The 18266-nt window shown below is 33.2% G+C and overlaps 1 protein-coding gene and 1 long non-coding RNA gene across 5 annotated transcripts in view; one reads left to right on the forward strand and one right to left on the reverse strand.

The window, feature by feature from the left end:
- Positions 1–18090, reverse strand: part of LOC112640952 (uncharacterized) — a 32586-nt gene extending 14496 nt beyond the window's left edge. Inside the window, exons 1-5 of the long non-coding RNA XR_003124371.3 lie at positions 17872–18090; positions 17166–17459; positions 11699–11767; positions 10260–10332; positions 2084–2129 (exon numbers count right to left, since the gene is read on the reverse strand). This is a non-coding gene — a long non-coding RNA (uncharacterized LOC112640952). The remainder of the gene's footprint in view (positions 1–2083; positions 2130–10259; positions 10333–11698; positions 11768–17165; positions 17460–17871) is intronic.
- COL24A1 (collagen type XXIV alpha 1 chain) overlaps positions 1–18266 on the forward strand; it is a 387744-nt gene that overhangs the window by 79183 nt on the left and 290295 nt on the right. For all 4 annotated transcript variants that reach the window (XM_025417772.3, XM_025417773.3, XM_025417774.3 and 1 more), the window contains exons 12-14: positions 2090–2143; positions 5090–5134; positions 17924–17977. In XM_025417772.3, the coding sequence (XP_025273557.3) occupies positions 2090–2143; positions 5090–5134; positions 17924–17977 (153 nt within the window). The remainder of the gene's footprint in view (positions 1–2089; positions 2144–5089; positions 5135–17923; positions 17978–18266) is intronic.

Genomic DNA, 18266 nt, shown 5'->3' on the forward strand with positions numbered 1-18266 from the left:
ACCCCTTCTCTTCCTCTGCAGCTCCCCCTGTTTGTGCTTTCTCTCTTTCTCTGTCTCTCTCAAATAAATAATTTTTAAAAAATCTGAATTCTTCCTTAATGTATATTATCATGAAAGCATTCATTCTGAAAGGTCACCCATTCTCTGATTAAAGTAGCCTTTATAGAAATTAGTCAAAATGGCTTTTTTTATCTGTCCTTCAAATTCCCTTTCACTTGGGCTGTTCTCTGTATCCATAAAATGATTCTGCATTTCAAAACCACCTCCATTTCAACCTCTCTCTAGTTTAGTGATAATTTTTCTTTTTGTTTTCTCCTCAGAGCTCTAGTTTACCTGAAAGGCCTCCAGCATACCTGTCTTACAAACCTTATCTCTCTATAAACTCTTTCTATAAGTCTCACATTTCCAATTCCCTGCCAAGATAATTACATTTGGATACCTCATCAATACTGTAAACTCAAAATGACCGAAAGAACTTCTCCTCTTTCTACCAAATAGCATTCCTCTTTGTTTTCTATATTTCTATCAGTGGTTACCATTTGCTTACCATCCAGCCATAAACCTTAGTGTCATCTTTGCCTCAATCTTTATAGAGACCGATACAAAGACCAGTTGCTCCATAGTAAACCTAGTGAATTGTATAGGCTGCAAATTTGATTGTATCAAAACTATGCCTAAATATTTTTTTTAATGGCTCACAGTATAAATTCTAGACTTTCCATCATTACACAAAAGACTTTCCTTGATGTGGCCATTGCTACCCTTTAACCCCACTGGTTACCTATCATCCACATACAGCTATTTGTAATTCTATATAAATGCCATGTCATGTCATTCCTATTGATTGAATGAATAGTAGTACATTATTAATGCTGCTCAAGTGTTGCCTCCTCTATAAAGCTTTCCTAAATCTTCCCTCTGGGCAATGTTGGTCACTCTGCCTCCAAAGTTTCTGTTGATTTTGTATTTATCACATAATATATCACATAATCATATTATAATTATCATATGATATTACAATGATTTAGTTGTTTGACCCTTTTTCCTAAAAAAACCATGAACTTCTTGAGCGCACTGACTTTCATATTCATCTTTTAAGTGCAGTTTCTGGCACATAATAGGCACTTAAATAATGTTTTTTGAATCGATAATCCAGGCTCATATTCCTTCAAATTTGGACCATTGAAAGAGCGTCTAACAGGTTTTCCTACATTTATTGTTTCTTGTCTCAGATGTATTCTATATCCTGTCAACAGATTAACATTTTAGAAATACAACCTAATCTTAGGGCACTACCACAATCCCCTAAAGGCAGTAGCTTCCAGTTGTCTAAAATTCTTAGCTTGAAATTTGAAGGTCTCCTTAATCTAGTCTCCAAACTATCATATACTTTATCTTTTAAATTGAAGAAGTTATTATTTACCACAGAAATATAACTGAAGTGTATTAGGATAAAATACCTTGCACTGCTATTTATATGTGTCCCTTGTTGTCATATCAGTTGGAATCTTCTTTAAGGTACATTGGATCTTTGCTCCTCTCTAAAGCGTCTTACAGGTATAATGCTATCCGTTCCCATTTATAAACACTCCCTGAAGTTCTCTGTTTCCACTCACCATAATTGTTCTGCTTGGAGTTTTCTTTCTCCATCCTCTGCTTGTCAGGATTTGACCTACTCTGTTACCTATCTCAAGTGCCAGTCTTTTTCTAAACATTTTATTGCCTTTACCTCTTGCTACTTTGGAATGCATCTCTTCTCCCTCTGTGCTACTTTGTATCTTTTGATATTCCATTCAGCCTTGTATTTTAGTTTATTATATATTTTCTACCCACTATAAAATTCAACAAAGGAAAGGATTTGGTCTTGATTTTCACTGGTCACTGTGTCTTATGTTATGTTCCCTACTTTTTTTTTTTTAATGAAAAGATTGTAACTTCTGGAAGGAAGGTGATAAGGTAAAGGGGAAGTTATTTATTCTGTTAAGTCTTAGAGTTTGATATTATTAAGAAAAAAAATGTATGATCTGTATTTGGAATTACTTATAGGGTAAATGTTCAAATAAAATAAAGATTATTTGCTTACTTTAAGGGTTTTATTGGCTCTCCTGGAGAAGTAGGACAACTGGGACCTGAAGGAGAAAGAGTAAGTCCATTTCCTTCAAATATTATTTCTAAAGTAATATGCTTATGATAGTTCAACAGGGTCGTAAGCTCACATTCATTTCATCTTACTGAGTGAAGCAAGCCAGTTTTATGAAAAATCACCTACCAGAAATTAGTTGGACTCCCTAGTATTCTACTGAATTTTGTTTTAAGGAAGTAAGGTAATACAAACATGAACATGTGTGGTTAGCTATTTTAAATTCAATTTTTAAAAAACACAAATTGAAATGGTAAACATCTAATTATGAAAATTATACTTTATAGTTCATTAATCTTTAAGTATGAACTCTTGACAGGTCTTGTGTTTTATAGTACAACATATAGTAAAAAAGTTCAGCCTCAGAAGATATATTTTTTTTTAATTTCATAATGGAATAGAGCTGTCCATAAATGTGGGTATGAGACAGATACCTGCTGTAATTAAAGGTACTTGTGAATAAAGATAGAATCTTTGCAAAATGATTGGTCTTAAAACAGTTAAGTTAATCAAATAGGTACAGAGTTCTAGCATTCCAACTTCATCATGTTTAGTTTTTGGTGTTGAAAGCAGTTCATTGTTTTCTATTTGTATTCTTTAATTTTACTGTCAGTATTCATTGAAGAAATAGAATTGAGCAATATTAGATTTGAAAATAGTCATATCAAAATTTAGCATTCAGTGCTATTATTGTAGGTATACTATTCAGGCCAGAGTTTTCTTCATTTCTGGAAACTGGTTTTTGCAAGTGAAAGTAAACCAGATTGTTCTTTGCTAGATGAAATTTTCAAATATATAATTTGAGTAAATTATACCACATTTTCTTGTAATCACTTGTGAACTTCCTGACAGAGATGAAATATTCAGTTTAAATGTGCTGTAGTGACAATCAAAATGTCTGGTCTTCTTTGGAGAGATGAGGTGAAGATTTTCCCTTGATGAATATACAAGTCGTTTCTTTCACTTGCAAAAATATCTTCAGTGTGATCCTGCACCTATGCTACTTAATTGCCATGTGATACAGCAGACTTATAGATCATGTTTCCAATCTATCATGCAAAGAATTGAACTGCTCCTCCTTGACCAAAGGAGTATATACTGCTGTATATCTCAGTATACATATATACATATATACATATATCTTGAGCAGCAGATATACTATTGCTTAAGATATAATACTTTCTTGATCTTATTTCTAGTTAATGATGTAATAAATAGAGCAAATTTAAGTCCTTGCAAAATGTTATCATCTTGAATTTAAGGATCGCATCACTGAACATCATTAGGCACACTGCCTGCAATCATGTTCACTAGTTTTGGCCAGTCTCTGTGGAAATATTAAGACCTGTCTCAAGTCGTAAATGTAAGACCATTTTGTGGTATTATGGCTATCATGTGTAACATGTCCTAATATTTGGCTACCTCAAAATTTTCATTAAAACTATGAATGATATGGCTATGAATAATATAACTAACTATGGATAATGTAAAGTGTGTATGTTTAGAGAAGAGAGTAGAAAAGAGACATAGAGAAGACAGGCAAAAAGAGTATAATGTTAATCACTCCTGAAAACAAATAGAAAAATTCCTTCCTGAGAGTCAGTAATAGGTATATGTGTGTATCTATATCTATCTATATCTATATCTATATCTATATCTATATCTATATCTATGTCTATATCTATATCTATGACAAAGTGATTATATAATTTTGTCTGTATTATCCTTAGGTTTCCTACTGAGATTTAGTGAGCTACTAAAATTATGAAAAATAATTACCTTACTTTTTGAAAAAAGGTGGGCTATATTATGTAAAAATGTGTAAAGTCTTGATGAAATGAATCCTATTGCTCACCATACTATTTTGATAAGACATTAGATGAGTCTTTATCAAACACTGTTGAACTAAAAGTGGATGGATTACTTCAACTAATGATATTGTCTAACTTACCTGTATATACTATAACTCCCAAGCTACATAATTCTAGCAGATTCCTTAGACTCTAAGGCTTCTAAGTAATTCTAAGTCTCAAGGTGATTATATCCGTGAGGATATTCTGGACTGCAAATAACAGAAAATCCCAACTCAAACTGGCTTAAAAATGAGGAAATTTTTAATAATGATGGTAATGATAATAGCAAACAATATACTGGATAGTTATATATAGGCAAGGCACTATGCAAATACTTTATATGAATTAATTTCTCTAATGCTCACAAATAGTGAGATAGGTACTATTATTATTTTTCTCACTATAGATGAAAAAAAATGAGGCATAGAGAGAAAGATTTGTCTAAGACTATATACAGGTAATAAGAGCCAGGATCTGAGCACAGATGTTCTCGCTCCAAAGCTTGAGTGTTTAAGTACCATGCCCTACTGCTTCCTACAAGACCAGAAATCTATAGGTTAGGTGGGATCTAGGCACAATATGATCTTGAGCATAGTGATATCATCTCTGCTTTGCCTTGCCTCATGGTAGCTTTACACTAAGGCAGATTTCCTATACAATTGCAGAATTGACAGTGCGAGGGCTAAGTGTGCTTTCATTTATGTGCAGCCAGAAAGATAGGGAGACAGAGAGGAGGTAATTATCCCTTAGGTGTTGGAAAAGTAAGACCTTCCTATTTATCTGGTTGTGCCAGCTTTGGTTGTGTGCCCACCTCTGGGCAAATAACTATCACCAGAGGAATGTCAGGACCCCATTTAGAAATACAGATAAGATGCATTTCAGAATAAAATCAGGATTCTGTTATGAAGGAGAAAAGTAGATACTTTAGTTAATTTAATATATTAAAGCTTCTCTGAATGTCATACCAGTTTAACAAACAACTCATTTTTCTCTTCATCATACTTCATTAACTGATGTTTGAGAAAAAAAAGATCTGTAATATCTATCTCATTCATTTATTCAACAAATGTTAATTTTTGACTTTTACATATTCTAGGGTGTTCCTGGGATCCGGGGAAAGAAGGGTCTTAAGGGAAGACAGGTAATTCAACTTTTATTTTTTGAGGTTCAGTTCAGAGAAATATAGTCTAATTATGTGCATATTTCTCACCTATACAAATATAAATGTAGTTGTTCTTGTTGTAAATGATCTATCTCATTCAACAGAATTTAAATTTTGCTACCTTAACCGTCTATCAAATAAGACCTGAGCCTGTGAAGGAAAAATTAGATTTAAAAAATATGAAATTTAAAAACTAAAAATAAAAAAATAAAAAATATGAAATTTAACACTCCTAACCCATTTAATAGACCAGTGGAAGAGACTTTTAGCCATAGGATAAGGAATTAAAATGTCACAGAAAATATATGAACAGTTTAAAACAATAATGATAGCAGTATTCACTCTCATATTCTATAGGTTTTAAAAATGCCTGCTTCAAATACTAGCTCAGAAGCTATATTTTTTATGTTTTTAGCTTTTTATATTTTCAGATTAAAAAAAATCAAGGAAAGTGAATTTTGCCAGAGAATATAATAATTTCAGAGATGGGAGGAAATTTTGACATCATCTTTATACCCCTATCATTTAACAAATATGAAAACTGTGGTTCAGGGAAGCATCCTCATGTTATCTTGGCTAAATTAGTGTAGCTAACTAGCCACATCCTTTTCGCTTGTGTTGTTTTTACTGTTATCCATAGGTATTTATTTGTAGGGTAACACTTTCTGTGCTACACTGTATTCTCTAGTCTATGAGGAAAGAAATTGTTTTTTTTTTTTTTGTAACAACTTTTCTAAAATGTTGGTGTATATAAATAAAGCCTTGATGATAATTATAAAAGATTACAGACCTCACCATACTCATCCTTTTAAAGCATTTGTTCTTGGACTTTGAAGTATTTCTAGAAGGTAGATTAGAATAGGTATTAATGTCACCATTATATAGGTGAGGAGAATGAGGCTTAGTGACGTTCAAAGACATGTTCAGAATCTTATAGATAATGGTGGTAGATGTAGAATTTAAAGTTTCACTTTAAAGATTTCAGTTTATTAAGATAAGCTTAATAGACTGTCAAGAAATTGAAAATAAGTAAACCATTTTGTTTTTTTACATTTATTTATTTATTTTTTAATTTTTATTTATTTATGATAGTCACACACACACACACAGAGGCAGAGACATAGGCAGAGGGAGAAGCAGGCTCCATGCACCGGGAGCCGGATGTGGGATTCGATCCCGGGTCTCCAGGATCGCGCCCTGGGCCAAAGGCAGGCGCCAAACCGCTGCGCCACCCAGGGATCCCTTTTCTTACATTTATATTAAACTTTAGAGCTAATCTTCTAGCACTTCTAACCACAGAAATTGTCACTATCACCATCTGCATTTTTTTTAAAAGATTTTATTTACTTATTTATTCATGAGAGACACACACAGAGAGAGAGAGAGGCAGAGACACAGGTAGAGGGAGAAGCAGGCTCTACGCAGGGAGCCCGATATGGGACTCGATTCTGGGTCTCCAGGATCACGCCCTGGGCCGAAGGCAGACGCTTAACCCCTGAGCCACCCAGGCGTCCCACCATCTGCATTTTTAACACTTAGGAACTCTGATAAATATTTTGTATGCCATCTCATTTAATTACACTCTTATACTACAAAATGTTATGCTACTTCTTTCTGTTTTAGCCCTCATACACACACTCCAAACAGAAATACCTAATTATCATGTGCAAATATTTAATCTAAATATGCAGAGTTCTCAAAATTGAGAGTAGGTGAAATTTATTTCCTCTATTCTTGTCTTCTCCATTCTTCATCTTTATTTTTTTTGTCTTTTTCCTATCAAAATATGACATCAGTGAAAAAAATGAATAAATTTATTATAGTATCATATAAATTATTTCTATATTTATATGAATATAGAATTATTATAGTATCATATAAATTATTTCTATATTTATATGAATATAGAAACTGTTCAACTGTTACATTATTTATTAATAATTATATGTTAAGTGTAGTTTAAGACAAAATAAATAATCTGCAATGGTGGAATTTTAGGTGTTGTTGAAAAAATAGAGTGTTTTCCCAAAGCTCCTGTGATACATCACTTACGTTGCTACTAACTTCATTTATTAATATGGCTGGTTTTATATAAATATTAATTTATCTTGGAAATGTATAGGCAATTTCCAGTTTCCTGCTCCACCATGAACTCTAAAATTATCCATGGGAATTTATAGATAACTTCTGTTTTTTTACTCCCTAGTAAAAATTATCCAGCAGATGCTATTGAATTAAAAAGAGAAGTTCAAGAAAACTGTGGGAAAATAATGAATAGAATGATTACTGGGTTGATTATACTGTCCTTTACATTACAAAATTTGTATATTTTTATTGCTTTAAAAACATATGCCCTTCTTACAGATTCAGATCCTTAGGAAAATTATATTTGAAAAACATATGTACCTCATTTTTCCTAAATAGTGTTTATAGTAGAAAATCTGTCTGGTGCTATAATATGTCATGTATGCTATACGTACTTTTGTTTTTACCGCAAAATGATTTGGCCACGTTTATGAGGAAATCACAGTATTAAAGTAAGATACAGTTACAGCCACAAGTCAAATTATGCCAAGGCTGACCTCAGACACTATTTTAGAAGTGTATCTTATGTATAAATGCTCCCCTATGTTCTGTTTATTATAAGTAAAATCATCTTCAAACAGCTTTGACATTAAGTAAGGGCAAATGTATTAGCATGGGATATTATGCATTATGGGACACTTGTATTTCAAATTAGATGATTAAAATTCCATGGGAAAAATGATTACTTAGTACTGCTTTAATAATAGTAAAAGAAAAATATCTTTAAATGATGTATCCACTCTCTGATGTAGAAAATATTAAGTGTGTAGAAAACAAATTTGGCCATTTTTTCTTGTCAATTTATTAAATTATGTATACTATCTGTTACTACATATGAAGTAGATACTCAAATACTACGGCAGAGCTAAAGCATTCTAGCCCACCATAAAGGAGAGGACAGAAACCTATATATCTGAAAGAATGTAACAGAAACCTGGAAATATTAAAATCTGAAAATACCTGTATCTAAAAAACTTTTGGGTATGCATGTGTCAAAGACAGTTACTTCCAGTTTTCAGCCGACTTCAGAGTTGTTTAGAAATGTGGATTCATGCTTTATTAGGATACTCCTATACAGATCTCATGTTATTTCATATACTCTCATGAGTATGAATGTTTTCTGATGTACTTTAGATGTATTATAATCATCACTTTCCTTTAATTAATCTGATTATTCTTTTTTTGTATTAAATTAGCTCATTTCCTCAAATTTTAGGCAGATGGAGATATGCAATCTCATGAACATAGAGTATGTTTCAGTTTAAAGTAATTTTTATAATGTAATTTGTAGAAAACTAATAATTCTTTTTGGATAACTCCTTAAGTTTTATATAATATTGGGATCCCTGGGTGGCACAGTGGTTTGGCGCCTGCCTTTGACCCAGGGCGTGATCCTGGAGACCCAGGATCAAATCCCACATCGGGCTCCCAGTGCATGGAGCCTGCTTCTCCCTCTGCCTGTCTCTGCTTCTCTCTCTCTCTCTCTCTGTGTGACTATCATAAATACATAAAAATTTAAAAAAAAGTTTTATATAATATTTTACACAGGTTTTTAAAGTCTCTGAAATTAAGGCCAGAAGCTGGTAAAATAAATTACTTCATTTTCTGTATTATGGATGATATGAGACACTTTGAAAGTCAAAATAGACATAGAAAACTTCAAAAGACAAGTTCAGTTCCTTCTAAATATTAATCTAGATGAGCTTCTTTGCAGTACTGAGTCGGTTTCTAATCTGTGTACTAAAGCTGTGTGTTTGATATGAAGTTGACCAAAATATTAATATATATGTGTCTTTCTTATATAGAGAGACATAACATATAATGTTAGGTGTATTGCATGCAGAAACATAGGGGGGGTAGTAAGAGTACTGTCCGAAATTGTTCAGTTAGTTGGTAACATTACTAAGCTTAGGCTTGGAAAACTTTTGCTATCAATCATATGCTCCTACTGCTGGCTAAATCATCACTTATTTTCCTGAATAAACTCTAAGCATGGAATTAAGTTGTTGTGAATCAGCTTCCTTAGTTATTTCTGTATTTTTTTTAATAAAATGATAGACTTACAAGTAAGAGATATCTTCTCCTAGAGAGTATAAATATTATATGAACTCTTTTGAAAATGGAAACATTTCAAAATAACATACTATTTTGGTTGTTCAAGAGTTATTTAGTCTTTAGCCTCATACTGCTATTTTTAAATTTAACGTTTCAGTTAAAAGATTTTTCATTTTAAATCTTACTTCCTTGAAAACTTTTCCCCAAAATGAAACATCGTATTTATCCAGTGTTTACAGATTGATGTTTATAACACAATGTGTTTTTGTTTTTTCAAGCAGGAAAAGAAAACTAATTTTGGTGGGAGTTTGGTTTATTTTAGGATTAGAGTATGTAAAAGTAGTTATATTAACAAGTTTATTTGTCTTTTGGTCTTATGTCATTGGCCTTTGATAAGTTTTTTCTTCCCTGTAGTATAAACTATTTTTTTGTTTGAAGATCTTAGTATAAGGTATTTACTAATAATCGTTAATTATTTTTAAAGACCTCATGTGATCAGCCAGATATTAGTCAATATTTCTGTACTTATGCTTTTAGGTATTAAGATATTATAATTCTTACCTATTTCCTTCCTTCCCTCTTGGATCAAAATCATTACTGTCAGTTAATGTTAGAAGACAGCCACAGACCTCTAAGTGCCACTCATCCATTCTTTATGCAGTCTATGTATGTATATAGGTTGAATTTATCTCAAGTTTTTTCTGAAGAGATCTCTGATAAAAACAAAGTAGTAGACCATCTTTATTGGTCAAGACTCTTAAATCCCATAGAACTACCATTCTATTTTATATGCTTTTACTGTCTTTATTGGAAAAGCTTCTTGGAACATATTGGATGAACCAGATTCTTTAAAAGCATAAGTCATCCACCAATTTATAATGGAAAAAAGAAAGCTATTTAAAAAGAGAGAAGGCAGGGAGAGGTTTCATATGTATTTGTTAACATCAGATTTTATAAGTATTACCTAATTGTAAGCAGCTTCTTTTTTTAATGCAAAGATTTCAAACTTCATTCTGTAATGCCACAGTCAGGAAGTTCTATAGTTGTTTAAAAAAAAAAAAAAAGCATTTTACATGGCTCCCAGATTGACTTAATCACTAGTCTCTTTGTTGTACTAAGTTGGTTATGCAAATTTATATGACTCCAGATCTAAAATATTTATGCCAGAACTGACTTGTTGGGATTGAAGATAAACATGAAATTGGAGCTGGAATTTATTCTCAATAACACCTAGAAAATTGTTGTCAAAATATAGAGATTTTTGAAGGGGTTTTTCAGACCTGATAGGAATAGATTATAAATAATCAAATCATTTTACATTAAAGTTTGACAAAGAAAAAGTGTACTCAGTTTTCTTCCTATGAAAATCAAAATATGCCTTATTGTCTGCCTTAGAATGGCAGACAAAATAACACCCTTAAGGCACCTAGACTTCAGAGATGTTTACTTTTCTAACTATAGAAAGGAGTGTCTCCTCCTCTTTTCTCATACATCTTTCTGTTAGAAGAGTCTATTTAAAGTAAACTGTATTTTGGCTTCTAACTCCAGTGTTAGAATTTCAGAATATAAAATCCTTCTGTTAGACATCTGTTATTAGTTTCTATCCTTAGCCCAAGACAGTCTTAAATACGTGTTGCACAATAGGTCTCAGATACATACATTTTATCAAGAATTTGGAGACAGTGCTTCCTTTGTTCGAGGAAAAGATTGTGGTTAATTCGATTATAGATAAAGTACTACTGTTGCTAGAGCATTCTGAAAAAAAATGTTATTAACTTTTAAGTGATTCTCTTTCAGAAAAATGTATTTTCTGATTTTTACTTACTAGTTTTAGTCTGTAGTGACTATATTTGGCTTACAATAGCTTAACAAGATGTATGGAAGAGATCAGGACTTTGAATTAAACCTACCTTCCAGGTTGGGATAAATAGAAAAGAGAGATACCCAATGAACTATAGCTGATAATTTGGGAGATGTCCAGGTAGAGCATGATTTCTTAGAGATTATAAAACTAACAGGTGGAAATTCAGACAGGCAGTTATTTTTAGGGCAGATAATGTAAAGGAAAACTCAAGAGTCCTGTAGGTTATCAAAGTCAGGAATGTGAGTGTAAATATGGCCATGAGGCTTGGCTTGGGTTCTCAGTGAGGAAAAATGACAAGAATAAGGTGGGGCCCTTATGATCGAGGGATAGAACATGTTGTATACCAAAACTGCTTCATGGACACAAGAAGGCAGCAGATTGCAATTTCCACAACCGGGGTATAAAATGGTAACTAGGCTTTAAGAACAAAGCAAGAATTTGAATGTGAGAACTGGGGCCCCAATCATAACTAGGTAAACAGTAAGCCTGACTTGATGCTAAATCTCTGAGAATTGGGCTGAAAGTTCTTAAATTCTTACCTAAGTTTAAAATTAGTTTCAACTAACAGAACATGGTTGACGCTTGAAGTATGGATCAAATTATCCAACCTGTGAGGAAAAGAAAGCGGAAGAAACTGAATCTACACAGAGTACTTCACACTCTCGCCTTTTCCTATAGTAATTATACTTTCTTTTTGAAGGATTTAAAAATATCACAATTTCGTGGTAATATATATTCATGTTTAAAAGGTGCAGAGGTAATTACCAGGTTTTATTTTTAGTGTTTCTAAGCCAAGACAAGTTAGTTGATCTTCTCTTTTTATTGCTTAGTCTTAGAAAAAGTTGTATTTCAATTTTTGTTGATAATGCCTACTTAGTGTATGTGTCTTTTATGATAATTTTTTATCATTACTTTAAATTGAATATGCTATTTCTAAACCATTGTTCTCTGAAAAGAGCAAAGTATATTCTTTTTTTTTTTTTAGCAAAGTATATTCATAGTTAACTGTGGCTTTTAACAGAAAAATTTTGCATTACTTTTGTTTTTTAAAATTCCATAAATGGGGATCCCTGGGTGGTGCAGCGGTTTGGCGCCTGCCTTTGGCCCAGGGCGTGATCCCGGAGACCCGGGATCGAGTCCCACGTCAGGCTCCCGGTGCGTGGAGCCTGCTTCTCCCTCTCTCTGCCTGTGTCTCTGCCTCTCTCTCTCTCTGTAACTATCATAAATAAATAAAAAAATTAAAAAAAAAATAAAATAAAATTCCATAAATGTAGTCATTAGTATTTATGGTTATTTTGGTCCTCATACTTTCCTAATTATTTTATATGCAGTATTTTTCTAATTTCTTTGTAGAATTCGGAAAATAATAATTTTACTAGACTCTCTAAGCAATAAGTTTCCCACTATTTCAAGACATTTAGGTATACTACCAAGTATAGTATCTATCCTCTAAAATATTAATACCATGCACATATTTAGGCATACCAAGTCTAGAATAGTTCTTAGTGTTATGTAACTACTATGTTTGATTGACAGTACCACTGTTAGGTTCCAGGCAAGAGAGAAACTTGATCTGGGCACTATACTTTTGAGGACCCTGTACATCGCAAATAAATAAATATATTAAAAACAAAACACATAAGTGCCCATGTCACTTAGGATCCAGCACTTAGCATTGGTGTAATATGACCTGTAATTTAGACCACTCTTATTGCCATGTATTATCTATTGCTATAAAACAAGTTACTCCAAGTTAGTGACTTAAAACAACAATAACTATATATTATTTTTCAGAGTTTTTTGTGGGTTGAGAATTTGGAAATACTTTATTTGGGTGGGTCTAACATAGGGTTTCTCATGAGGTTACAGTTAAGATTTTGGGTAACACTACTATCATCTGAAGGCTTGACTGGGGTTGGAGGATCAGCTTTTAAGGTGGCTCACTTGCAGGCCAGCCATGTTGGTGCTAGATGCTGGCAGGCCTCATTGCCTATTCATAGAGACCTCTCCACATAGAACTTGAATGTCTTCACAGCATGGTTGTTGGCTTGCACCATGGTCCATAACAGCAATGTAGAAGGTGTAGTGCCCTTTATGACCTACCCCAGAAGATACACTGTATTTCAATATTCTGTTAGTCACATAGGTGAGTCATGATTCAAAATGAGAGCATACTACACAAAGGCATTAATATCAGGAAGTGAGAATCATGGGGGTCCATCTTTGAGGCTGGCTATCACAATTTAATGTCTTTAGGCCTCAGGGAAATTCTTTGTGTCTGTGGCCTATAATCTCATGTCCGAACATCATGAAGCTTTGTAGGTGGTGTCACTGCCAAAAATAGAGATAGAAACTGCTCAAGATTGTGGCGAGAATTTGGTCAGGCAGCAGAAGCACTTAGATAAGAGGAAAGATGAATTAATTAACTTATCTAATTCTTCTTTCAGTATGAATGCAATAGAATCCTGTATAATGAAGTACTGTTTCCTGATAATGCAGACTTCTATTTTCTTCCTTCTGTTTGTGTTAGGATTTATGGTTTCAAAGGGAATAGAATTAGTGCAGTATTTGCAACAGCTGCACCTAGAAACTGAAATATTTTGCATTCTTAAACAATTTATATTACTCCTAAATTTGCATTTAATAATTACAAACACAAAATTCATGAAGAATGATAAAAATTCTTTGCATTTGGAACTAGTTGAATATGAAATACCAAAATGAGGAAGCTTTTAAAATATAGATATTTAATTAGATTAAATTTTTAAAGTTTTAAGTAACTATAAAATTTCTGCTTAGGGTCACAAGCCTGCAGTCAAAATGTCAGCGGGCTGCACGATCATCTGGAGGCTTGGCTAGGGAAAAGTTCACTTCCAGCTTCATTCATGTTGTGAGAAAACCTCATTTCTTCAAGGCTATAGAATTGAACCCCTAGGCCTTTTGTTGGCTTATGGCTATAGACCAGGTCTTGGCTATAGATTTAGGTCCTATGGGCTGATCATAGTTCCTAGAGCTCACTCACAATTCCCTGCCATTTGGGCATCTCCATCATAGCTGCTTATTTTATCAAGCTCGCAAGGAAGGTTTTTAGCTCCAGGCTGCTAAGATGGAATCTTATATAGTATAATGTAATCATATTGGTGACATCCCATCACCTGTTCTATATTCTGTTAGAATAAGCAGATCATAGGCACACCCTCATTCAAAGGGTGAGTATCACACAAAAGCATGAATAGCAGCAGCAGGAGGTCGGAATCATAGGAAGTCACCTTAAACTCTGTCCATTATACTGATCAAACAGTGGAAAGGAGCAAGAACATTATTCATGACTTGAAGAGATCAAATGAAATCCCTGAAATGTCATATTCTTCATAAAATAAAATTTTATAACTCATCAAAATGATTAATATGTAAGAAAGAGAATTATGCACAACACAGAACAAACAATGAGACTCTGGCTTGCCCACTAGTAGACAGTTATTACATTGATGAAATTGGCAAATTGGGCAAGAAAGCAAAAACTCAAGCTTCCCTATGGATGATAATCCCAGAAAATGATTAATAAATCCTTTGGCAGGAATAAAGGTATTTCTAGGAAAGCACAATTTGATTTAAATTAATGGTTATAATTTTCTACTAGGTAAATGTGAGAGAAAATTTAGTATTTTATATTATAGCAAATTCTCTCAAGTGGAAAAAGAAACTATAGAAACTTATCTTTTGTATTCTAAGTTCAAAGGCAAAGTGTTTTCTCACTATTGTTCCATATTTCACAACCAATCCTTTAAGATCAGTTTTTGACAAAGGAGACTTGTGACTGCAAACATTTAGGTTCCTAATTAAAGGAACACAGAACCTCTCCTGCATTAAAAAAAAAAAAAAAATCATGCATATAATTACTAGAAATAAAATAACTGATAAATAGTAAACACATGACATATTCAACAACATAAAAACATTGGTATGATGTTTTTTAAAAGAAAATAAATGTCCAGTATGTAGATAGATATAACAATGCTTTTTTGTGGCATTAATTGTGCTATATTTCATATACAGGTAAGTATATCTAGGTTTAATAGGAATTATTTCAGAAATTGATGACCCAATGGTCAATATCTAAGAAGGATAGAAAATAAATAAATGATATCTGTCTAGACGAGAGAATTAAGAATGAAATGAAGGGACACCTGGGTGGCTCAGTGGTTGAGTGTCTGCCTTCGGCTGGGGTTGTGATCCCCGGGCCTTGGGGTTGAGTCCCACATCATGCTTCCCAGGGAGTCTGCTTCTCCCTCCACCTAAGTCTCTGTCTCTCTTTCTCTGTGTCTCTCATGAATAGTAAGTAAGTAAGTAAATAAATAAATAGAATGAAATGAAATGTTTATTGGGAAGTTAAGTAAGAGGAGAAATAGTACAGAAAAAAATTTAAAAGTAGGTATTACTCAGTTTAACTACATTGTTTTAGGAGCAAAGTCAAGTTGAACAGCTAATATTTATTGTAATGTTGAACTGCCAGAAGAATGGAACGTTGAAATTAATAAGTTTTCCATTACCTATTATGCTAGTGCAGATTTTGTGGTAAGTGAAGAATTGATCATAGAATTGATCCTCCCCTTTCTCCCCCTAGGGGGGGGAAATCACTAGTTTTATGGAAAACTGAACTGGAGAGCAGCTCCTCCTACTGGGTGAGGATGGAGCCACTCATTCCCAAATAACGTATCTTCTAGGCAATCCTGAGTGAGTCCCCAAGGATGTTTTCAGTCTGTCTCAACTATTCAGACTGATTGTGTCTTCATTTTTTAAGAAAAACTGTTGGGATCTAATTCACATACCATAAAATTCACTCTTTAAAATGTACAGTTCAGTGATTATTATACTGACAGAGTTGTGTAGCTGTCACATTAATTTTAGAACATTTTCTTCACCCAGAAAGAAACCCTGTACCCATTAGCAGTCACTGCCCAATTCTCCCTGCATCACCAGCCCTAGGCAACCAGTAATCTGTTTTCTAATGTCTCTGGATTTGCCTCTTCTGGATATTTCATGTTAATGGAATCATGCAGTATGTACCCCAGTCTTTATGATTTCATTGAACTTTCTGAAAAACCTAATGATCTATCTAAAAAATCAATCATCTCTCATGTTTCAGATTTATTACAGAATTTTTCCTCCACTTTTTCCATTACCTGCACATCATAAATACTTTGAAATACCCTTATTAGCTCATACCAAATAGTATGATGTATTGCAGATATGTGAGCTTGTTGACAACAGAATTTGACTTCCAAGGACAATGAAAGCAAAACGCCTGCCTGAACTTCAACTGACTTTGAAGAGGGTATGGCTACAATATGTTTGACTACACAGATGGTTTTTGCATTATCCTCTGATTACAGAATAAGAAAAACTTCTAGTATGAGTTAACGATGCCTTAGAAGCATCACACTTTTTTTTTTTCCTATTGCTAAACTATCTTTTAAATTTAGCCCATTTGTATTTGTACTGGTAACCAGTGATTTTTGACAATCTTTTAAATATGTATTAAATAACTGATTTACCTAAATAAAGAGATTATAAGACTCTAATGATGTACTTTTATTTCTGGGAGTCTTTTTCTTTTTTTAAGATTTTTTTTTTTATTCATGAGAGACAGAGAGACAGAAACATAGGTAAAAGGAGAAGCAGACTCCCTCCAGGGAGCCTGATGCAGGACTTGATCCCAGGATCCCAGAATTATGACCTGAGCCAAAGGCAGACACTCAACCACTGAGCTATCCAGGTGCCCCTTATTTCTGTTAGTTTTACAAAAATTTTAAAAATGAATATTATTAAAATGTTGATGATAATCTTATAAATTATTTCACAAAGTAGTTGTTAAAAAGTGAGCTTTTAAAGTTGATAAATCTAGTGGCAAATATTTAGAGAAGAATTGTAGTATATAAAGTAAGAGTAACCAAGTAATTGAGTTATTTTACAAAAGGATGTATAATAAGTAAGTGTATTACTTACTACCCTTCATAGTTTACAGTGTAGAATCCACGGTAGGCACTGGAGAAGCTTGATTTTCAGTCGCACCACATTTTATGGTTGCAGTATTTATGTGCATTGTGGCTTTCCCCAATAACAAAGTACTTAAATGATTTGTTATATGTTTATCATATCTTGAAATGATGAGCTAAAATATTCAGTGTAGAATAGGAGAAAGAGCACAGACTCTGCATTCAGACTTCCTCCATTCCAATCTCAGTCGCACTCATCACTGGTGGAGTGCAAGTGACAAGCTCTCTGCTTTAGTTTTCTTAACTGCAAAGTGAGGATAGTATTCATTGATTTGACTTGTTAGGAAGATAAAATGAAGTAGTATGTATATAATAAAGTGTTTAAAGATCTTAGCACATGGTAAGTGTGCTAAGTACATGCTTAAATAATATTAGCCATTTCATTCTTTGTGATTTGGGTCTAGGAATGGCAAGAAATAATGGAGATAACTAATGAATTGGTCAGAGAAATCTTTGTTACGTTCCCTCTTATTCAGTGATTCTTTATATTGTGACGAACAAATGTTTATTTTCTCCAACTTAGTTTTTTGTATATATTATGTGGCATGTAAAATAATTTTTGTAAAATGTAGGAATATTATACTGAACAAAATCAATGAAGTATTATAAAAAAACAAATACAAGTTTTTGTTGTACTACAATTTAGAGGTTATGACTTTCTTATCTGTGTTGGCTTCAACGGCCGTTCTTCTTTCTTCCCTGGGCCAGGGTTTTCCAGGTGACTTTGGAGACAGAGGCCCTGCTGGCCCTGATGGCAGTCCTGTGAGTACATTGTGATAGTCCAGCCTTGCAATCTGACATCACTCAGACGCCACAGCACCTGCACTTGCCATCCTCATTATGACATCCAAATAAGCACTATTGGCCAGACAGTTTTGATGTCTCTGTACACATTTCTAATTTGTAAAGACACAAATGTTATGAATAAGTTCTGTCTTGGGAGACAATCATTAAAATTAATTATTGTGACTGTTAAATGTAACTGCTCAAGTAAAAAATTAGAAATAGATGATCATAATACTGACATATGTGACATATGTTTTTGCAATGA

This window comes from Canis lupus, chromosome 6 (genome assembly GCF_003254725.2).
Source record: "Canis lupus dingo isolate Sandy chromosome 6, ASM325472v2, whole genome shotgun sequence".
NCBI classification, from domain to species: Eukaryota; Metazoa; Chordata; class Mammalia; order Carnivora; family Canidae; genus Canis; species Canis lupus.